Raw genomic sequence first — 21,683 nt, forward strand, 5'->3', positions numbered from 1 at the left:
CAAATTAAGAAATAGATTCATCATTGTAGAAACTGGACGTTACACAAACATTCATGAAATAGGGAATGATTTAACAAAGGCACCTAGCAAAACTGACAAAGATGTTGCAGGTATATGAAGAAAGGAAAAGAATACAGGAACTATCAAAGAGAAGGTGAGAATTTGAAGCAGTCAATCATGGTAACACAACAGAATATTCTGAATCAAACAGAACTATTCAGATACATGTTAGACAGGATATGAAAATACATGATGAAAACCTAATTATAAAAACAACTTTAAAGCAATAACGTTATGAAGGATACAAAACAGAAACTTATGCTAGGCTGACATGCCATTTCAACAGCTAAGACAGCACAAGAACTATCAACACAGAGAATATCGTACAGACACTAAATGATCTCTTTAAATGTTTTTGTAATTCAAAAGACGAGTCAGAAAGACAAGCAGTTACTAATAAAAATGATCACTGCCCAGAAGTACTGCAAGATTACGTTCACCAGTATGTAGCCTTTCAAGATATGAAGAAAGGAATGACACTTGGAGATCGTCTTTCTGTAGAAATGATTACAGCATAACACAAAAGAAACTTGCAAAACTGTTTGGAGAATGCCAGAGGAGGAAGACAGTTCACCATAACTGGAACAGTCCTATAATTATTCTTCCTCACAAGACAAGCAACATACAAGACATATACAGCTACAGACCTTTTCAGTTCCTACTCTGTTCACCTTTCATGTCAGCTGCCTGCCCTATGAGCAAGTTGTACACATTATTCTGGCTGCTCAGTTTTTGTTCTGTTGCATTAGTGTGTGTCTTACTACATTTCACCATGCCTGAGGTACAACAGGATGATCGGACTATAGGACACAATCAGAGGCAAACTTCGCCACCTACAAAATAACAGCTATAGAGCGTAATGCATACTTTTTATCCACCATGGTTTTTGACATGTATTACCTCTATGTCAAATTATGTGCCAAAATTGTTCCCGAGGAAGTCAAATACAGGGCGACAATTATTGAACTACATGAAAAAAATGTTAATTATTTACACACTAAAGTGTGTACACACTTTATTCAACATGTAAATGTCACTACAGATATTCAGACATATTACATGTTTGACATGGCTCCCATCATTGGCAATGATGTGGCATAGATGAATAGTGAAATTCTGCAGGACCCACCGAAGCACCGGAACATCGATACCATAGATGAGCTCCTGAATGGCTGTTTTCAGCCCAGCAATGGTCTTGGAGTTATTGCTGTACACCTTGTCTTTAATACAGCCCCTCAAAAAGGAGTCACATGTGTTCAGATCCAGAGAATATCGCGGCCAATTGAGACCTATACCAGTGGCCTCTGGGTACTCCAGAGTCAGAATGCATCCCCAAAGGGCTCCTCCAGGACATCGAACAATCTCCCGCCTCGATGGGGTTGAGGTCCATCCTGCATGAAACACATCTTGTCGAACTCAGGGTCACTTTGGGAAATGAGGATGAAAGCATCTTCCAAAATTTTCACGTACCATTTGGTAGTCACTATGGCATCACAGAATATCGCATCAATTATTCCGTGACTGGACATTGCACACCATAGTCACCCGTTGAGGGTGAAGGGACTTCTCGAACACAAAATGCAGATTCTCAGTCCTCCAAATGCTCCCATTTTGCTTATTGACGAAAACATCGAAATGAAAGTGGGCTTCATTGCTAAACCAAACAATGCATGTGCATACCAATCCCATCATGCCCCACAGCCAGCCGTGCAGTTTGAACATCCTAACACAAACTGTCCAGAAGATTTGATGATTTTATTTCATATAATTCAATAACTGTCACCCTGTACGATGACCTTGTGAAATTGTTGGACGATCATTTTTATAGTCAAATCCATGTAGCAGCTGAATGGTGTAAATTCTTTTGTCTGGAGTAGCATCCTCTTCAGTCAGTCAGTGGATATCAGAACTGAGCAGTCTCAACAGGTATTGTAAGTTTCAGTGTTCATTTGGAATTAACTACAGTGAAGTCATGTTGCATGATGTTATCACTCAAAATGTATCAGATACACGCATTCGTACAGCAATTCTAATATGGTCTGACCCTGATTTAAACGAAGTTCTGTATATAGCAGAGTTTCAGACAACTGTGGACTCGACAGAGGTTGACTTTGAGTCTCCATGTGTTTCTTTTGTTCGTAGTGCACCAGTATCGTGTACAGAATACCATTCAAATAACTAAGAATAGAGCTCAGACAAATAATAATAACAGCAGACATAAAAACACTCAGTCTCATGGCACACAGTGTGTGTTACAACACTCTGAGGCCTGATCGGAAAGATTGTCCTTGTTGTAAAGGTAACTGCTTTCAATGTCAATGTGAAGATCACATTCAGTCATCATGCTTACGCAGCAAGCAAGGGCAGGGCGATAGCCACTGTTGGGCTAGTGCATGGCGACAGCAACTACACTGTTAAGAAGTGTACACAGTATGGGCCACCCCACTCACTCAGGTGCGAGCCAAACCAAGTACTTCCACTTTGCGGAAATCTTCCATTGTGATACCCCAACAGTCAAATAAACTTTTTGTTCATTTAACAGTGGAACAAAAGAAAATTAACTTACAGCTGGACTCTGGTGCTTCTGTTTCCATGATAAATAAAGACACTTATGACAGAATCGTCAGCCCATCGCTACAGCAGCCTACTTCAGTCCTTGGCATGTGGAGTTTGCCGGCAACTTTTCAAGGTGTGACAAAGTGTTATTTCCTGCACTCAATTCTAAAAGCAAGCAAACATTTTTGCATCATATTTATTTGATTTATTCAATTTGTGCATTCAAAACAACGTGTTTACAACTAAAGCACATGTAACTGTGAAGGACAACCCACAGCCGCGATTTTTTCGTGCATGACAGCCCCAATGAATTATGTGTGCAAGTTGCTCAGGAATTGTGAAGATGGCAAGATATCAGTGTTATCCAACCCATTTCTACAAGCCAATGGGCATCACCCTTGGTCATTCTGAAGAAGCCTTCAGCTGTTTACGTTTGTGTGTTGACTTGAAGGCACCAGTAAAGCCACGAAGAGTAATGGATTCTTTTCCTCTTTTACGTCCAGAGGAATTGATGGACAGACTGGGACAGGGTACATACTTTTCGGAAATAGAATTGCAAGAGGCATTTGTACAATTACCACTGCATGAACAGTCTAAGCAATATATTGCGATAAACATTCACTTATATTTGTTCCAGTATTAAAGACTACCATTTGGAAGTCTTCACCTCCTGCAACTTTTCAAAGCTTCCTAGAACAGTTAATGTAGTAACACGGTTCAAGTTTCTGTCGCACTTCACCTAGTGTAGACCGGGAACTGTCTGCTAGCATGTCCGATGTGAACTGGCTGGGCACGGCCCATGCTGCCTGAGTTGTTGTTCCACCGGCATAGGGCGCGGCCGAATTCTCGCATGCCGAATACCGAAGTGCCTACAAAAAGCCTGGAAGGTCTGTGAAATAAACTGAGGTCCATTGTCCAATACCAGGGTGACTGGCAGACCTTCCACAGAAGAGATTTTTGCTAGTGCCTGGATTGCAACTTCTGAAGTGGTTGAGGAGCAGTGAGCCACATATGGGAATCGGGAATAAGCATCAATGACAATGAGCCAAAAGCCATTGAGAAACGGGCCCACAAAATCTATGTGAACACGTTCCCATGCCTGGGTTGCCGGCGGCCATGAAGAGAACGCCGACCTGGGAGATGCCTGTTGGCTCGCACACTGGGAGGAGGCGGCCACTAAGTGCTCAGTACACATGTCTGTGATCCAAGGTTTTAGTACGGGAAACACCCCAGTGCTCCTCATGTTGTAATGTGAGGACCTCCTTTCGCAAACTTGCAGGAACAACCACGCGAGGAGCTGTATCATCGGTAGCCAGAAGGAGAACTCCTTCCAAGACCGAGAGGCGGTCTTGTAGAACAAAATAATTACGAAGAGGGTCCAAGGCCCGACCTGGAGGTCGGGACGACCACCCCATTGAATGAGGCGAACTACTTGCCGGAGAACCGGGTCAGCTGCCGTTTCCCTCGCGACTCGAGAACTAGTGATTGGGAAGCCATCAACCGCTTGGCGGGATGCCACATCCAAATGAAAACATATAATCTCCTCCCGATCAAACTTAGGATCCGGGCCCAACACAGGCCCACGGACCTGAATTTTAGAAAGAGGGTTCAAAGGTTGTGCAAGTGGTCCTCCGTGCTGCGACCTGTAACAATTATGTCGTCCAGATAATTAATACAATGAGGGATTGTCGACGTGACGTGCTCAAGATAACGCTGAAATATCGCCGGGGCACTGGATATTCCAAAGGCCAACTGCTGGTATTGGTAAAGGCCAAAAGGGGTGTTGACAACCGCCAGCCGTTTGGAGTCCTCATCAAATGGTATCTGATTATAAGCCTCCAAAAGATCAATTTTCGAAAAATATTGGTCAAAAAATATTGGCCTCCCGCCACAGCGGAGAACAATTCATCAGAACGAGGCAAGGGATAGGTGTCCACCACCAATTGCGAATTATTGGTGGCCTTGAAATCGCCACAAAGGCGTAATTTTCCCGAGGGTTTCATGACAATCATGAGGGGAGAAGCCCACTCACTAGAAGAAATGGGAAGAACAACCCCAAGGGCTGTCAGCTGGTCTAGCTCTGCTTTTACCTGAGGGCAGAGAGCCACGGGGATCTGCCTCACGCATAGAAAACATGGGCGAGCCGACGCCTTCAACGTTAAGTGAGCTTCAAAGTCCGAAACACGCCCCAGACCCTTCTCAAAGATATCCTGAAAGTCAGAGATCAAAGATTCCAATGATTGATAGGGAACGTCTTTAGAGACCAACTGTATGGTGTCTAAGATAGAAAAACCGAAAGCTTGACAGGCATCCAATCCAAAAAGGTTAGCGGAGCTCACATCACTGACAACAATAAAAGTAAGAGGCCAAGTGAGTGATATGTAAGTAACGTTGGTAGTGAATTGACCCAGTAGGGCAATGAACTGTTTACCATAACAACGTAGACGCTGGTAAACTGGCGCCAATGGGGGTGACCCAAGGTTGGAGTAAATTTGTGCATTCAACAAGGAGACCGCTGTGCCCGTATCTACTTGCAGTTGTAATCGGCGCGACCGAACCGACACCTCAATAAAGAGTTTGTGTGCCGATGCGTCGGGAGCCTGACCCGATGAAACTTCCTGAATGTCAATGTCCATGTCCTCCGTACCTGCTTCCTTCGATTCATTTGAGGCTGAGCGGCAAACTTTAGCAATGTGTCCTTTTTATTACATTTGCGACAAACAGTCCAACGCTGGGGGCACTCTGACCGATCATGATGTATATAGCACAACGCACAGGACGGTAACAGGGGCCGGCGGCTGTAACTCTGTTTACGCGCCGTGCGGGAGCGGCTGTAACGGCCGGATTGTACCGCACACACGTCGTTCACCCAGACGCAGTGGACGCAGCTGCGCCACCCTGAACCACCGCGACGTCGCACCATGCTTCCAACTGTTGACCTGTGGCGTGAGAGACTTCATACGATTGAGCAATGGACAGGACTTCCTCAAGGGAAGGGTCTTCCAACTGCAGGGCCCATTGCTGGACCTCCCTATCAGGGACCGAAACGAACAATGACGTCGCGCACCATAACGTGGGCATACGACTCTCGCGACTGCTGCGTGACAAAATGACACTTGTGACTAAGACCGTGCAGCGTAGCGGCCCATGCCCGGTAAGACTGATGGGGCTGTTTCTTGCAATGATAGAACTTGACCCTAGCCGCCACAACATGCGTGCGGCGGCGATAATATGAAAACAGCAATGAACACAATGTGTCAAAAGACAAGGACGAGGGTTCCAGCAACGGCGCTAGCTGCCGAAAAACTTGATACAGCAAGGGAGATATCCAAGACGAGAAAAGAGCACAACACATCTCTGCATCGGCAACATGAAACGCCCGGAAATGCTGCCGAAGGTGATGTTCATATGTGTCCCAATCCTCCGCCGTCTCGTCATACGGGGGAAAGGGAGGAGGGAACGGCGCTGGAGCAGACTGCGTGGAGAGCAATGCCGGAGGCACTTGTTTCATGGTTGCCATGAGCTTCATCTGCTGCTCAACCAAAACCCGCACTAAACCCTCCATGCTGCGAAACCGAAACAACAACGCAACACGCAAAAGAACGACCCTACTCATCACCAATTGTGTAGTAACACGATTCACGTTTCCACCGCACTTCACCTAGTGTAGACCGGGAACTGTCTGCTAGCATGCCCGATGTAAATTGGCTGGGCACGGCCTGTGCTGCCTGAGTTGTTGTTCCGCCGGCAGAGGGTGCGGCCGAATTCTCAAGTGCCCTCTGGTTGCGGGACTTTACTTGCGGCAACTACTGTCCATGACGCGCCGTGCCGATGTGCGCCTCCTGCGATCTTTCTGGTGGCTACTGCAGTTAACACCAATCATTCATTCTTGCGCAAACTATTTAGACAATATTATCATCGCAGGTCATGCACATGCTGAACATTTAGCAAATTTAGACAGCCTGTTTCAAGTCCTTTCTGATGCTTAAATGCAACACAGTGTCCTCTTCCAGGAAAAATGGAACCCACTTATGTATTACGTAATAAATGCACAGGGTACATATCCTACTACTTTGCATTTGACTGTAATTAGAGATCTTCTGGCATCCCGTAACACTAGGGAGTTCCAATCAGTCATGGGGAAGCCTACCTATTATATCAAATTTATTCCAAATGCCACACAAATTGCTGCTCTGCGTAACCAAATACGCAGGAAAAACGTTTCTTTTTGTGGTCCAAAGAACACCAGTACGAATTTCAGCAACTGGATGATGCCTTGTTAAGTCATTGATGTTTGACTGATTTTGACACAGCTGTTGCTGCTGTGTTAGCTGTGGATGCATCTTCTTATAGGATCAGGGCTGTGCTCTCCTATAGGATTGGTTCTTCTGAGAGACCTATTGCTTTTGCCTTGAAAGCTCTTAACAAAGCACAATGTAACTACAGTCAGTTTGAAAAATAGGCTTTCAACATTATCTAAGATGTTATCAAATTCTACCAGTATTTTCTGACAGATCACTGGCCTATGACAGCCTTGTTCAACGCTGCCATCCGGTCCCACATCGGGCAGTGCAAAAATTGCAACCTTGGGCTCTGATATTGTCTGATTATTGGTATGAGTTGTTGTACAAGCCCATTGTCCTACATTTGAACAATGACATGTTGTCTCAGTTGCAAGCCCATCCCAACACATTATTTGACTGATATAAGGAATCATGTTTTCAAATTGATTGGATTTTGAATGTCTTCAAAAATTTTCTCTCAATTTTCAGTGTGCTGCCGCAGCAACTTCTGACAGCTTTTCAGGGTTTTTGTAATATGAGGGCTGTGGGTGGCCACACAGTTTGAAAGAATTTCCCACCCAGTAGCACAGCACTAGTTTTCGCATTGTCATGCACTTTCGGCATGATCAGGTGTTCTGCTGTTGCACACAGAGAACGATGATGCACATGTTGTGATTCCTCAATTCCTACAGCGGGAAGTCTTGTCTTCATTGCATCAGGGTCATTGGGGCACAGTTCACATAAAGCAACACGCCCACTATCATTACACTTGGCAGGCAATGGATGGCCAGAATGAACATGACCTTTTGTTGCAAAGTTTGTGCAGAAAATCTGTCAGCTCCGCTCTAACGATTTTTGAATGGCCACATCCTTTTGAACTGTGGCAACGCATTCATATAGACTTCACGGGTCCATGCTGGAACACATGAGTGTTGTTAGTGGTAGATGCTTACAGTAAGTTTCTTTTTGTTGTCCCATGACATCCATCACTACTGTGATTACGGTACTGGCTTTGTATTCTATTTTTTGTCTTGGGGGTCTTCCTAAGGTCATTGTATCTGACAATAGACCACAATTCACATCAGCTGATTTCTAACAGTTTTGTGCCACCAGTGGTATATACCATGAGAGCACAGCATCTTTTCACCCACAGTCAAATGGAGCTCAACGGTTCATTCGAATGTTCAAAAGTCACAGAAGAATTGTTACATGGTCAAAGGCACCATACCCTGTTGCATCTGTGGCCACCACGGAAACAAATCATTGCACAAAGTCGGACAAAGTTTCAGCAGCAAGATGAAGTCTTTTACAAAGTCTGTGGAAAGAAACAGCTAATCTTAAGTCATCCACAGTTTTGGTGGGCTACTGTCATGCCACTAAAACCAGCTGCACCACTTATACAAATATGTCAGTGCTTCTGCCGCAGAATAGTTGTCCATGCACTCAGCACATCGCTGAGGTCCTCATCTGCTGTTCACGCATCCATCCGACAGTACCTTCCACTGCGGTGCCCAAGGAGATCGATGCCTCGTTGCCAACACAGTCCTGCCGATGACATCACTAGCACCGGCAGCCCCCCCAGCTAACCAAACCGATGTCTGTGGACAAGCCACTTCCAGAAGGTCTTCACACCACTCCAGAAGATCCACTTGCTGTCAAGCCAAAGACAGCATCTGCATCTCCAGATGCAGGCAAGCACCCTGCGACATGTCTTTCGGCCAGTGTTTCCAGTCGCCCATGCAGTAGATACTGGGGTGCAAGCAGAGAGGTGCCACTGACTGCAGTTACCCTCCTTGTCTCCTCATCTGTGCCTGCCTTAAGTCCTCCACCTGCAGTCATCACATGTGAACACCCTACAAGATGACAATGCAGAGGTTTTGAAGGAAGAAATGTGGTATCATCCAAAGATGTGCCACACCACTGCTGGCAATGTGCATCAACACCACAGACACTAACAATGTCTCCCTGCAATCTCCAATGACAAATGGGAGAGGCTAACGAAGACACACCTCCTCTCTCACCACAGCAGCATTCTCTTGTGGAGGTCACTATAGGCAGAACTTGGATGCAGTCTACCCCTGTTGATGACAGCTGAAGCAGTCAGCATCATGGAGTACGACTGAAGCATTATTCAAGTCCCAGATGTAAATGACTTTTGTGAATGTTGAATGTTTTACTTCAAGAGAATAGTTGTAATTGTATGAATCAAGTGATGCTTTAATAATCCATAACAGTAGTAAATTATCAAACACACCTGTGGCAAAAGATCTTATCAAGTTAAATAAATCATTTTATCCTTCATGTAATAAGTTAATTAGCTCTAATATTTCATATGTTGTAATTCTGATGAGCCATCTCCCACAGCAATTGAAGAATCTACAGTTACGGCCAGAAGACTGTAGTTTCGTCAGGTCATATCAGTAACTCTCATCCAGAACTGTGTATGGTAGCCAGGATCTCAGGTAGCACTAAAATGACTAAGGTGAACGGAACAGAATGTGCAACCAAGCTCATTCCCTGGTTTGTTGTTGTAATTGTTGCTGTCCTATAAACAATTTCCTGTCAATCACTTTATTACTCTGAAACAAGTATACCTTGGGATGTTGCACAAACAAGGTGCAATGAAAATCTGGCACTTGTATTTTTATTTTATTCTTTTTATCATATATCGTACAAATGCTCCCCTTCCCCATCTGTAAGTTGTCGAAACCGCAGACACTATTTACCTAAGATAACAAATGAAACTTATTTCACGCCAATGGGTAAGTTTTTTCCTTCATCTGAAATAGTTACATTTTTGCCAAAGCCAGGAATGATATGGAATGCTAATCCACAAATAATTATTTCTCAAATGTGTGTTTGTGATTAACTTAAATTAGCATTTTTGTTGTGCTGAATAATACATAACAGGTGCCTTCACAATACTTGCAATATTTAATGTCCAAAAAATTCAGAAACATTACTGTACAGTCAACTGATTTATACTTCAACTCACCAGGGCCACCAGCTAGTTCCTCCAAGTAGTATAAAAATGTATGACCTTTCTCATAAGGAACAACTGAGAATGAGTCATCAGGGCTCACAGATCTTAAATCTGGCACGAGACAAGTCATCGGGTCGTTCTGGCCTCGGGTATTTATCTGTTGGTTAATGAATGGTATTAAAAATTTTAAACAGACAAGGTAGCTGTATAAATACACATAATAGCAAGTGCTGCCAGCAGAGATAGAAGGATAAACCATTAAAAAAAATAGCAGACAACACTGTTGCTTAAATACGAGTGCAACATTTTAAGTTTTTACAAACAACCACTAGATGGTGCTACTGAGAAGACATCATTATTGTTTTAAAATTTGTGATTTGTTGTTATTAAAAATGGCCGCTTGGAAATTAGCCAAGTAGTTTGTTCACAGCAAATGTTTAAAGAAACAGTTTTACGAAAAATTCAGTTTTTTGTTTATACTTTCACTGGATGATGTTTTACAATTTTTGTACAGGCCTAACATGACAACAATCCTCCATTCCTTTTGTTCAACTTTTTGTAATAAATTACGTTCAGGAAAGAAAGTTTTTTTTATTGGTTTGCATAATTTTGTCATCGTGGTGCCACCATAACCAATGAATTTCAAGAAGTCCAACCAAAACTGGTTATTAAAAAAGTAAGTGTGTGTCTGTGTGTGTGTGTGTGTGTGTGTGTGTGTGTGTGTGTGTGTGTGCAGTTTGCGTCCACACTGTAGATTTTTCTTGGAAATGACAGGATAAAATCATAACAAGTGTTTAGTTCAAATGGCTCTGAGCACTATTGGATTCAACTGCTGAGGTCATTAGTCAAGTGTTTAGTATTAACATGTAATTTAATTATCAAGCTCTTGAACATAGTGCTTACACAGAGTAATATTAAGGTTACAAAACAGATAAATCCCAAGTTTATCGCAAGTAGCAAGGGTTTGTAGTCACTAAGTAACACATGTACACTTCACACTGCATCAAAGTAAGTGTCTAGTGAAGGTCATATTGATTTTGATTTGCTGAGTGGTGTAGGGGCAGGAATCATCATGGCCTCGCCGATGTGACTACGTGCCACTCTTCAATGATTATCTATCTATGTATCTCTGCTGGGTTGCTCAATAACATCACAGTCTACCATAGAACCCTCCATCGATGTCGATGCATGATGTGTCAGCCGATGACAGGACAATATTAGGTGGTTGCAATGCACACCTGTCTGGTGCTGTCATGTTGCCATCTACAACTATAATACCATGATTTTTTTTTTTTGCTTTCTAATGATTGCTTGTACATAATGTGTAGACTTTTGGATTGTCCACAGCCTCCTTATGCCTGGTGGGCCAGCAATGTAATTGCTCTGTGCCATATTTTTATTTTCTTTTTTTATTTTATTTTTTTGCCATAGCTGTCACACTCACTTGAAACTGCAATTCTTAGGCCCTTCAGATTCCTTTTGACGCAAGTTTTCCTTTGACTTGGGTTTCCTATAACTGCAAGCATATTTATGGTCATAAGGGATAACACAATTAATTATTTTATAATTTTTAATTTAATACCTATTTTCACCTGTATTCCAGTGAATATTTTTACTGCCCCTCTTTGGCGCCTCATTGTACTCTGCAGCTCTTCACAATGACACCCCAAACAGTGTCCTAATTAGGCGCATTTCAACACTACATCACTTTACAACTTTACACAGAGTTTATTAACAACAATTGTGTGCAAGTGCCTACATTGGCCCAATGATGTCACAGGCAATACAAATACTGCACAACAAACTGGTACAGGCACATCCTAACCATTGCTGGCTCAATTACTGCTTATGCAGTATTAGTCCTGTTGTTATTAGCAATTTGAATCTAATGTTTGTTTGTCACACAAGAAAGTTCAACCGACAAACAGATGTTTTCATGTATAACATGAGAAGAGGATTGTTACGGGACTTACTGTGAGACAGAGGCATCTCCGGCAAAGCAAAGATTGCAATACATTCAACATCACATGACCATTTAGCTGTGAAAAGGACCTGTCCCTGCTACATTCTGCACAAATTGACCCAAGCTCAAAAGCAAGCTTATGTCAATCAGTGTAAGGAAACAATCAAAAATTGGAGTGAGGAAATGCAAAATCTGTATACGACATAAAAACACGGGACAAAATGGGACTATATCTGCACGAGTCGGAACCTGAGCAACAGTTAACTGGGCATTCTGAGATGAATTGAAATTGACCAAAGTGATTCATTTGCTAAGCACTGTTGAGAAAATGACCACCCATTTCTTTGGTTAGTCTGGATAAGTCAGAATCATTGCTTTAGGAGATTTAAGAAGTGTTACTGCTGAAAATTGGATACAATTTGTTTACTGCGGAGTCATCAGTGAAATAAGGGAAAACAACCAAAACTCACACATCATTCCTCGTTGTAACACTGCCAACTGTCACATAGCATGTCCAACAATTGATAATTCGATAGAGAGAAACACTAAATTAATGTCTCACTGCACAGATTCTCTGAATTTACTGCCTAACAAATTCATTTTTATTATTTCCATTAAAAAAATCTACGGAGTTTTTCCTCACCTCAAGAAATTGGTGAGTCCCAAAACCACATTTTTGAGGTACCACCACCGTGGAAAATATGTTCCAAGGACAGGCTCGAATGAGTGCATGTGTGTATAAATTTTAAAGGTGAATATTTTGAGAAAGAATAAAACTTTTTGTGCCAAAAACTTTTTTTGTGAATTGGTTTTGTAAACGCCTAGATGGTAGTCCTCATACAAAGAATCAATGTCAAATTCTATTCACCTTATACGGAAGTCTTGGACTTCATTAATGGATAATAAAGCGGACAATAAATGTGAATTGGACAATGTAATATTGGACAATAAATGTAATATTTTATGTGGTTATTTCTCAAAAAATCTGCCACGAAATCAAAAAAAGTGGGGGCACCTTTTTGAACAGTTATTTTCAGTGGAAGAAAGAGCAACAAGTGGGTTTCTGCCTACAGTCAAGCATTTGGAAATGGCTGGAGAGGTTACACAGATTTAGAAGCCTTATCTTGGTAGGAATCACCACCCAAATTACAAAAACTTTGCATCAACTTGTGTGAACGTAAATCTTTTCAGAGAGATGAACAGCTCTGGAACAATAAGTTCTACACAATATTGAGACTAACCACAGGACCTTAGCACATGGCCTGCCAGAATGGAGTGAATCAAAGGATGAAAACTGATATTATCCCTGTGACTTGCACTACATTAGTGATTATCGGCAATGGATTTTCCTCCATGGGGTAGGTTTTGTTGCTGGTTGTTGCAACAGATCATTATCACTGTTGCAACAGGTCATTGTCATTAAGGGACAACTGTTGACAGTACTCTTCACTGATGTAACAGTCTCTGGTAAAGATGGCGTCACAAAGTTACACAATAACATATTTGGGCTACAGAAAGTTCTCAGGAAAAGAATGAAGCAATTAACAATGTGATTTGTGAATGTGTGCTTTGCAGCCTATGATGGCCACATTCAACATCTTTTGTAACGTGGAAGAAATTAATACCATATAATGTAATGTTACAATACTAAATGCTTTATTGGAGATACACCATCAATTTCTGGACATATGTTGATATGAATGTTTTTTGTTCATGTTCGTCTAGGAATCAACTCCCGAAGTTTGTTCCCAATGGTTGCCAGAAGAATGGAAACACCACAATGAATATGACCAATGGTGTATTGCACTATCTTCAGCACGTCATTCACTAGCATTTTATAGCACAACAAACGGATAAAGTTTGTGACCAGTTTCCAGAGGAATTTAATACCACTCATGATACAATCAGAAAATGAAGCAAAATGAATCTATACTGGATTCTCTGTCCTAAAATCAATCATGCTTGATATACATTTGAAGAGATTGGTACGATTAACTGAGGTGTTGAATTCATCTGCCATTCATCAAACTGAATGTTAAGAGAGCTAGCAGTGTGAACTTGAGACTTGACAATTGGAAGTCGCACTTGACTATCTAAAATGTGGCATAAGTCCTATCTGCAGTTTGCCCATTTAGAATAAGAATAAATAAATGGAAAGTCATAAAAGTATCTAAGGATGCAAGTCCCGCTGATATTTGTTGTTCAGGTCACACAGTAAACAGTGTTGCAGTTGCCAGCACCCACTTGTGTCTGTGTGGTCATGCGTTCACATGACACTGTCCCTGTATTCGTTCACTGATGGGTACTTACGTCGTTGCTCAGCCCCTCGACGGCCAGTTTGGCACCGGGCTCCAGACCAACTGCCAGCTGCCCTTGAGCATGCATTGTGAATCACAATGCCTGCTCCTTCGACTATCCATGAGACAGTGCGATCTCATGCCTTCACCCGGATCACACCCACTGGACTCTTGTCAGTCATTCCGGAAGCCCCCACTCCACTGCACCTGCTCCTTGGCTGGCTATGGGTCGTGGCCTCACTGGACTGTATTACTACACATCCCTAGCATCTAACAGCTCATCACCACTACGAACAATTGTGGACTTCGTCATAGCAGGCACTTGCACTTCATCATCATAGATGGACATTTCTGTTCTTATTGCAACACATGCATATTAATCACAGCCTTGATACACCACTTGGTCAAGGTTACTTCAATAAAATGAACACTGACAAAAATAAAACACAGGTAATGGTACACAGTCAAATTAAATCAGCCAAAATTGCAGGAATTGGATTCGGAAATGAGACACTACTATTAGTTGATGAGTTTCACTATTTGGACAACAAAATAACTGATGATGGCCAAAGTAAAGAGAATATAAAATACGGGCTGGCTACAGCAAGAAAAGCATTTCTGAAAAAGAAATTTAAGTGTATGGAAGTCTTTCCTGAAGGTATTTGTCTGGAATGTAGCCTTGCATAGAAGTGAAATAAGGACAATAAGTAGTTCAGATAAGAAGAGAATAGAAGCTTTTAAAATGTGGTGGTGCAGGAGAATGCTGGTGATTAAATGGGTACATCAAATAACTTCTGAGGAGATATTGAAATGCACTGGGGAAAAAAGAAATTTATGGCACATCTTGACTAAAAGCAGGGATCAGCTGATAGGATACATCTTTAGGCATCAAGCAATCACCAGTCTGGCAATGGTGCAGACTGCAGGGGGTAAAAATATTAGAGAATTATGATGGGATGAATATGGCAAGGAGCTTCAAATGGATGTAAGTTGCAGTAGATATTCAGAGATGAAGAGGCTTGCACAGGATAGATTAGGACGAATAACTGCATCAAAGATCACAACAGCAACTACAGTGGTCTTAAGGCTGTACGTTGAAATTCCAGTTATCTCCATGTAGGACAAGTTTGGGGTCATGGCTTTCTACAGAATACAGCTCTCATGGGCTTCAAGGAGGCTCAAATAGCTGAGCCTAAGAGAGGTGTACCAACGTCTACAAGATTTTCACATTCCATTAATTACATGGAAGAGAAATTGAAAAAGTGGCTGAACCTACGCTCTTGAAATCCTGTTTCCGTATTTCTCTACTATGCTTTGATGCGTCATTATCTCCACCTTTTGAAAATACTTTAATCTAGTCATGCACTTAATGTTTTAAAATTTTGAAAAAATTATTGTGTTTAATGAATTAGTCTATGAGATTTAATAATTGTTTACATTTTTCAGTTAAACATAACCCAAAAACTTAAGTCTTCACAAGCCCCTGTCCGCCACCTACCATCCCTTTCCTCACTCCCACAACAGCACTACAAACACCTCCCATCCCACCAACTCTCCTACCAGTCTTTTCCCCTTCCCCAGTTCTCTCCTCTTCCCTTGTGCCCCCCCCCCTCCCCCTTCTCACCCAGCAAAGTCTCCCAACACTGCACCTAGCAGCCCTATCCCGTTCTCACCACGCTCCTGTATGCTCCCACTAGCAGCGCAGCATCATCCCCCACCAATATCCCACTACCCCTCCCCTTCCCTGCCCCATGCCTCCTCCTTAACCCCACCACCCATTCCACCAGATTGCTACTCACACCAGATGCAGTCGCAATCGAGCTCTAATTCACAGAGTAAGTGGCCATGTGCATGGTAACTGTGTGTTTTTCCTATTTCGGAGAAAGCTTAAATGTTTAGCAGTCTCCTTCATTGTGCCTGTCTACGACTTACCTCCTCTACGTTGAGAGCAGCAATCTATACTTCTCATACTGTAGTTTTCCATCCTGGACTCTCCATTTTTTAATAAGCAAAGATAAGTTAGTTATGTAGGTGCCCATACCATAGCAACTAGACTAAAAGAATGGATGACTGCAGATCAGAAAGGGACTGGGTGACAACTTGGGACTGTATGGAAGCCAGAATTGTGGGGTACTGGAGATTGTTTATGGCTGTGGTTGGGCTTGAATGGGAATGCTGCGACTGGGATGTTAAACAGAAGAGCCAGAATATGTTTCCTCGCTACAAGGGGTGGGGCTTGGGAGGGTTGTTGGGGCTACTGTTTTGGATGACTGTTGTGGAAGCAGATGAGAGGACTATGTTTGCAGGTATTCGAGCAATAGGGTGGACACCTTCCCCAGGTTGTGTGATGTGTTTCATTCAAGTTTGCAGCTGTTTTCTGGAAAATTATTCAGTGTGCTAACAGATTTAAGAAAAGAAAGATGGAGGATTTTGAATAGCGACACCTGCTGTTTGGCAGTGGTGGTTCGTAGAAGCAATGTATGTGGAAGATAGATTGGTGCCAGAGGTGGGAAGTCTTAAGACTTTTAGGACCAATACCACAGGTTAAGCAAGTGTAAAGTAAAAGTTTGTGGGACTGTTATATGGCTATGGCAATTGCACATTAACACAAATGATGTTAGTATTGAGATATATGGTTAGGGAACATGAGATAAATGGGAAAAAAGCGGTAACACTGTGAAGAGGAAGAGGAGTAGACCAAATTTAAGAGCAGTGCTGTACTTGAGCAAAACTCAAGCAGTTTGAGCAGTTGACTTATCAGCTTACAAAATCTAGCAACTTCTGTTGGTATTATTTCCAAGATGTGTCATAGCATTGTTAATATATTATGGATTCTAATAATAAAAATAACTGTGAAACACTTACTACAGTATCTCATATTGTGTAGGTCATATGTAAACAATGCCACTAATAAATAAATAAATAATCACAATCATGATTCAACCTAATTCAAGGTTTAGCTTGTTTTGCAATGTACTGATGCTTGTTGATATTATATCCACAAGGGTCTTGCCACTGTTATTTATTCTCAGATCGAAGTTATTGTCTATGTAATACGATGTATTTTGTTTATTAGGAATTTAATTTCCAATTAATTGTTTCATCTGAATGCTATCATCTTGTTTTAAAGCTCATTAAACACTGGTTTCTTTTTTTACTCATTATTCTAATATGTGAAATACTTATCTGCAACTCATTTGGTAAATTATTACAATCTCTAATACTCAAACAACACACTGTATTGTGTTCACATTCAAGTAATATTTTTGAAGGACTATACTTTTGCCTTTGACTGATAGCTTGCCAAAAAAAAATCACCACATATGATTACTTACAGCACCCATAAATACTGTATGAGGACCCTTATTGTAAATTGGTTCAGATAGAACATTAGATTGTGTGGTAGGGAGGATTTATTACCATTTCCACCTGTGTTTCACTAAACTGTCAAATTTCCAGCATAGCTGTAACTTGTTCTTGAGACAGTTTTTTTAGTTTCTCACAATCAATTACTCTAGAAATGCACGAGTCTAATTTCACTGATTGTTTGAGCAGTACTCAAGACTACTGAGCTCTGTGACGTATCTGTAAATCTCAAGCTCATTTGAACACAAGTATCGTTTGCCCAGCACTATTTCAGAGTCCCTGAATCTACGTGAATTGGTCACCGGGAGACATGAAAAACGTAAAGTCCAGTAAAATAATTTCACAAAAAACCATAGTCACTGAATACCCTGTAACCTATCTTCCCACAACCCCATTCTTAAACTCCAAACTGATCACTCCTCAGCCCTTACTGATCTTGTACTTGACCTATAAGTTGCCTCTGCAAACCCCCACTCCTGACATCTCCTGTCACTATTCAATATCCTGCCTCTTTCTTCTCCTGGATCTGCTAGTATGTTCAATGAGAGAAATGATGACATCCAGCTTTTCCATTTCACAGAAGATATATAACATATTTAATAGGATTGATGCTTCTTATATCAATGGGTCTCATGCAAAGCAGCAGCACAAAGCTTGTGCTGAGGCAATGATACTACTTTGGCATGTTGGCCACAATCTCTTGTAACATTTTTGCGCAAATCTGAAATTACACTTGGACAGACTGGAAACTTCACAAGAACATGCTGTCTATAACAGGTAAACAAAATAAAAAAGCTAAAAAATACATCTGTGCAAAATAAATCAGTCATCTACAAGATGCTAAATATTCTAAAATAAGTGATTCCAGAACCACACTCCTACAGCATTCGCATGCTATGACCACTACTACTCATAATATCCTAACCCGAATTACAAATTTAAATTGTGACTTTCAACAATAAGTGCATTATTACTTCATCATACATTAAAAATAAAATATGACAGGAAATTTTATAAAACTTGTAGAAATGGTGAGTACATATCCAGACTTACCGCATCTCTGAGATCTTTAAGTCCACAGAAAGCAGAAAACTTCCGTTGGTCTGGATGAATCAAACGTGCAAGTATTTTGCGCTCAACAAACATAGTAAATCCTTCATTTAACCAAAAATGTTCAAAATTTTTGTTTGTGACAAGATTTCCTGTCCAGCTATGACTAATTTCATGTGCTACAACATCAGCTAGTGATCGATCTCCTGCCTGGGAACAAACAAAGTAACACATAAGAAATCTCAGTGCCCAAACATATAACTTACACATATTTCATAATAACGTTAGGCAGGCTCTCAATTTTGTTAGGGAAAAGGTGCAAGAGACACTGAAGAAAGCCACAAGAAATATGGAAAACACCAAGTAAACCCTATCAACATTAAAACATTAAAGACATTGATTGCAAAGAGTGATTTATAGAATCCATTACATTTCATCCCGCCCCGGGTTTTTAATTAAATTGACAGTTTTCATAAGGATCTCCATGTAAATCTTGCTTGTCTGTTGTTAATAATTTTGACAAATCTTTGATGCTATGTTCAGTTCCTGTGAAGGTCGCCCTTCTGAGACACATAACAAAAAATGTAGAAAACATACATACAACAGAATATGAAATACTGAAATCCACATAAAGAGTACCATTCTCGCACCCACAATCATAATAGATTACACAATGTACCAAAATCTTTCACAGCAAAGAAATGTGTATTAAAATCATGATATCAGCCAATATATAATTAAGCATAGCTGTTAGTAGAATTCAGATATTAAATATTCCCAACCTTGAATTGTTTGCTTATAGTGTCATTTCATCTGTCATTCCTCGCACGGGCCAAGGAAAACAGTTCACTAATTGATATATTCATTCACACATCATGTTCCACAAATCCCATCATAAAGGAAAGCCTTCAGGAAAATGCAATGAGTCATTAATAGGATGAAGCAACCACTGCTGGCTACTTTTGCAAAATACACCAACAACAAATTACTACAGAAACTATTTCTACATTATTGCATGTGTGTCTATGTACACTCAGAGAAAAGAACAGCTACTTCTTTTCCTTCAAAAAAACGCAGAGACAAACACAGTGCTCCTCCTCTTATACTGCTCCTCTGCTGCTTTTATCCAATACTTCACACAAACCATGTATGTTACTTTACACAGACCACTAGCAGATGTCTGTATACTGCCAAAGTGAAGATCTGCTTAACAGAAACATTTGAATCATGAGAAATTTATCCCTGAGTCCAAAAATACTTTTAAGTTCTAGGACTGGCTAATGAGATATTCTTTTGATTGGTTTCTGAATAACTATGGATTTTCAGTTTCCTATCTGATGTGTATCAGCTCCCCTTCTAGACTTTTGCACTGGATTTTTAAACTCAGTTCTTAAGCCTAGAACCTTAAGAATGATGTCACTTGTTCACCTCTGCTAATGTGAAACACATCTGATGATTCTAGGAATATACTACAATCCCCAACATACTGCTCACATAAGGATGGTGAGGATATGCTCGTTGCAAGCACAGATGCATTCAAACAATAATTCTTCCCAAGCTACTTACGTGAATGGAACAGGAAGAAAGCCTAACATTGCATGTTAGTCGAACCTATCAGTACCAAATGCCTGTGTCTGAATTGTTTCGATGTGTTCCTTTAATCTGATCTGGTACAGATCCAAAACAATCAAGCAGTAGTCACGAATAGGTCACACCAGCATCTTATATGCAGTCCAGATGAACCCTATTTCCCTAGAATTCTCCCAATAAACTGATGATGACCATTCAGCTTTCCTATCACTATCCTCACATGCTCGTTCTATTTCATATCACTTTGCAATGTTATGCTCAGATATCTAAATGACGTAACTGTGTCAAGCAGGACACTACTAATGCTGCATCTGAACATTACAGGTTTGTTTTTCCTACTCATCTGCATTAACTTACATTTCTCTACATTTAGAGCTATCTGCCATTCATCACACCAACTAGAAATTTTTCTAAGTCATCTTGTAGTCTCCTGAAGTCACTCAACTTCGACACCTTACCGTACACCACAGGAAAATCAGCAAACAACAGCAGATTGCTGCCCACCCTGTCTGCCAGATCATTTATGTATATACAGAACAACAGCGGTTCTATTATATTTCCCTGGAGCACTCCAGACAATACCCTTTTCTCTGATGAACTCTCGCTGTTGAGGACAAAATACTGGCCTCCCTTTCTTAAGAAGTCTTCAAGCCACTCACATGCTAGTGCTTGTATACTTTGAGCATAGATATTTTCACAGATGTGTGAATTTCTACTAACCTTTGCTTGTCATCAATTGTGTGTTCTCTTTTGAACTGAGAGTGCAACTGCCTCTGCTTCCTCATCAGTTTCTGAATCTTGATATTAAACCATGGTGGGTATTTTCTGTCCTTAATCCATTTACTAGGCACATAATTCTGCAGACCATGATTTACAATCTGCTTAAACTGTGCCCATAATTCCTCTATGTCCATCTTACTGGAACTACGTGATGTCATTTCACTGTTTAAGTGAGATGTTAACAACTGTTTATCTGCTCTTTCTAGCAGAAACACTCTCCTAGCCTTCTTAACTGGTTTATTAACCTTTGTAATCAAAGTTGCAATCACGACATCATGATCGCTAATCCCTGTTTCCATACTGATGTTGTCAATGGGGTCCAGTCTATTTGTAGCTACAAGGTCTAAGATATTTCCACTGCATGTGGACTGTAGAACTAGCTCCTTAAGAATGTTTTCAAAAAATGTGTTCAAAAGGACTTCGTATGACTGTCTGTCCTACCCTCTCCAATGAATCCATAGACATCCCAGTCTATACTTGGTAGATTAAAGTTGCTTCCAACTAGTAATGGATGATCTGGATACGCAGTACTGATCATAGACATTCTTTGAATGACTCTAGAGCTGTCATAGCAGAATTGGGTGACTGGTGAAAGCATCCAACAATTAACTCAGTTTCATCTAGACCTGTTATACGTAACCAGATAGTTTCACTGTCACATTCAGCTTCATCCTCAACAGTGACAATATTTTTGTCCACTGCAATGAACACTCCCTCTCCTATAGCCTCTAATCTGTCTTTCTGATATATGTCCC

At 41.1% G+C, this 21,683-nt stretch overlaps 1 protein-coding gene across 1 annotated transcript in view; it reads right to left on the bottom strand.

The window, feature by feature from the left end:
* LOC126484198 (leukotriene A-4 hydrolase) overlaps window positions 1–21,683 on the bottom strand; it is a 117,903-nt gene that overhangs the window by 48,576 nt on the left and 47,644 nt on the right. The window contains exons 8-9 of the mRNA XM_050107611.1: window positions 18,562–18,768; window positions 9,895–10,039 (exon numbers count right to left, since the gene is read on the bottom strand). Coding sequence (XP_049963568.1) covers window positions 9,895–10,039; window positions 18,562–18,768 — 352 coding nt within the window. The remainder of the gene's footprint in view (window positions 1–9,894; window positions 10,040–18,561; window positions 18,769–21,683) is intronic.

The sequence above is a fragment of the Schistocerca serialis genome, chromosome 6 (genome assembly GCF_023864345.2).
Source record: "Schistocerca serialis cubense isolate TAMUIC-IGC-003099 chromosome 6, iqSchSeri2.2, whole genome shotgun sequence".
NCBI lineage: Eukaryota > Metazoa > Arthropoda > Insecta > Orthoptera > Acrididae > Schistocerca > Schistocerca serialis.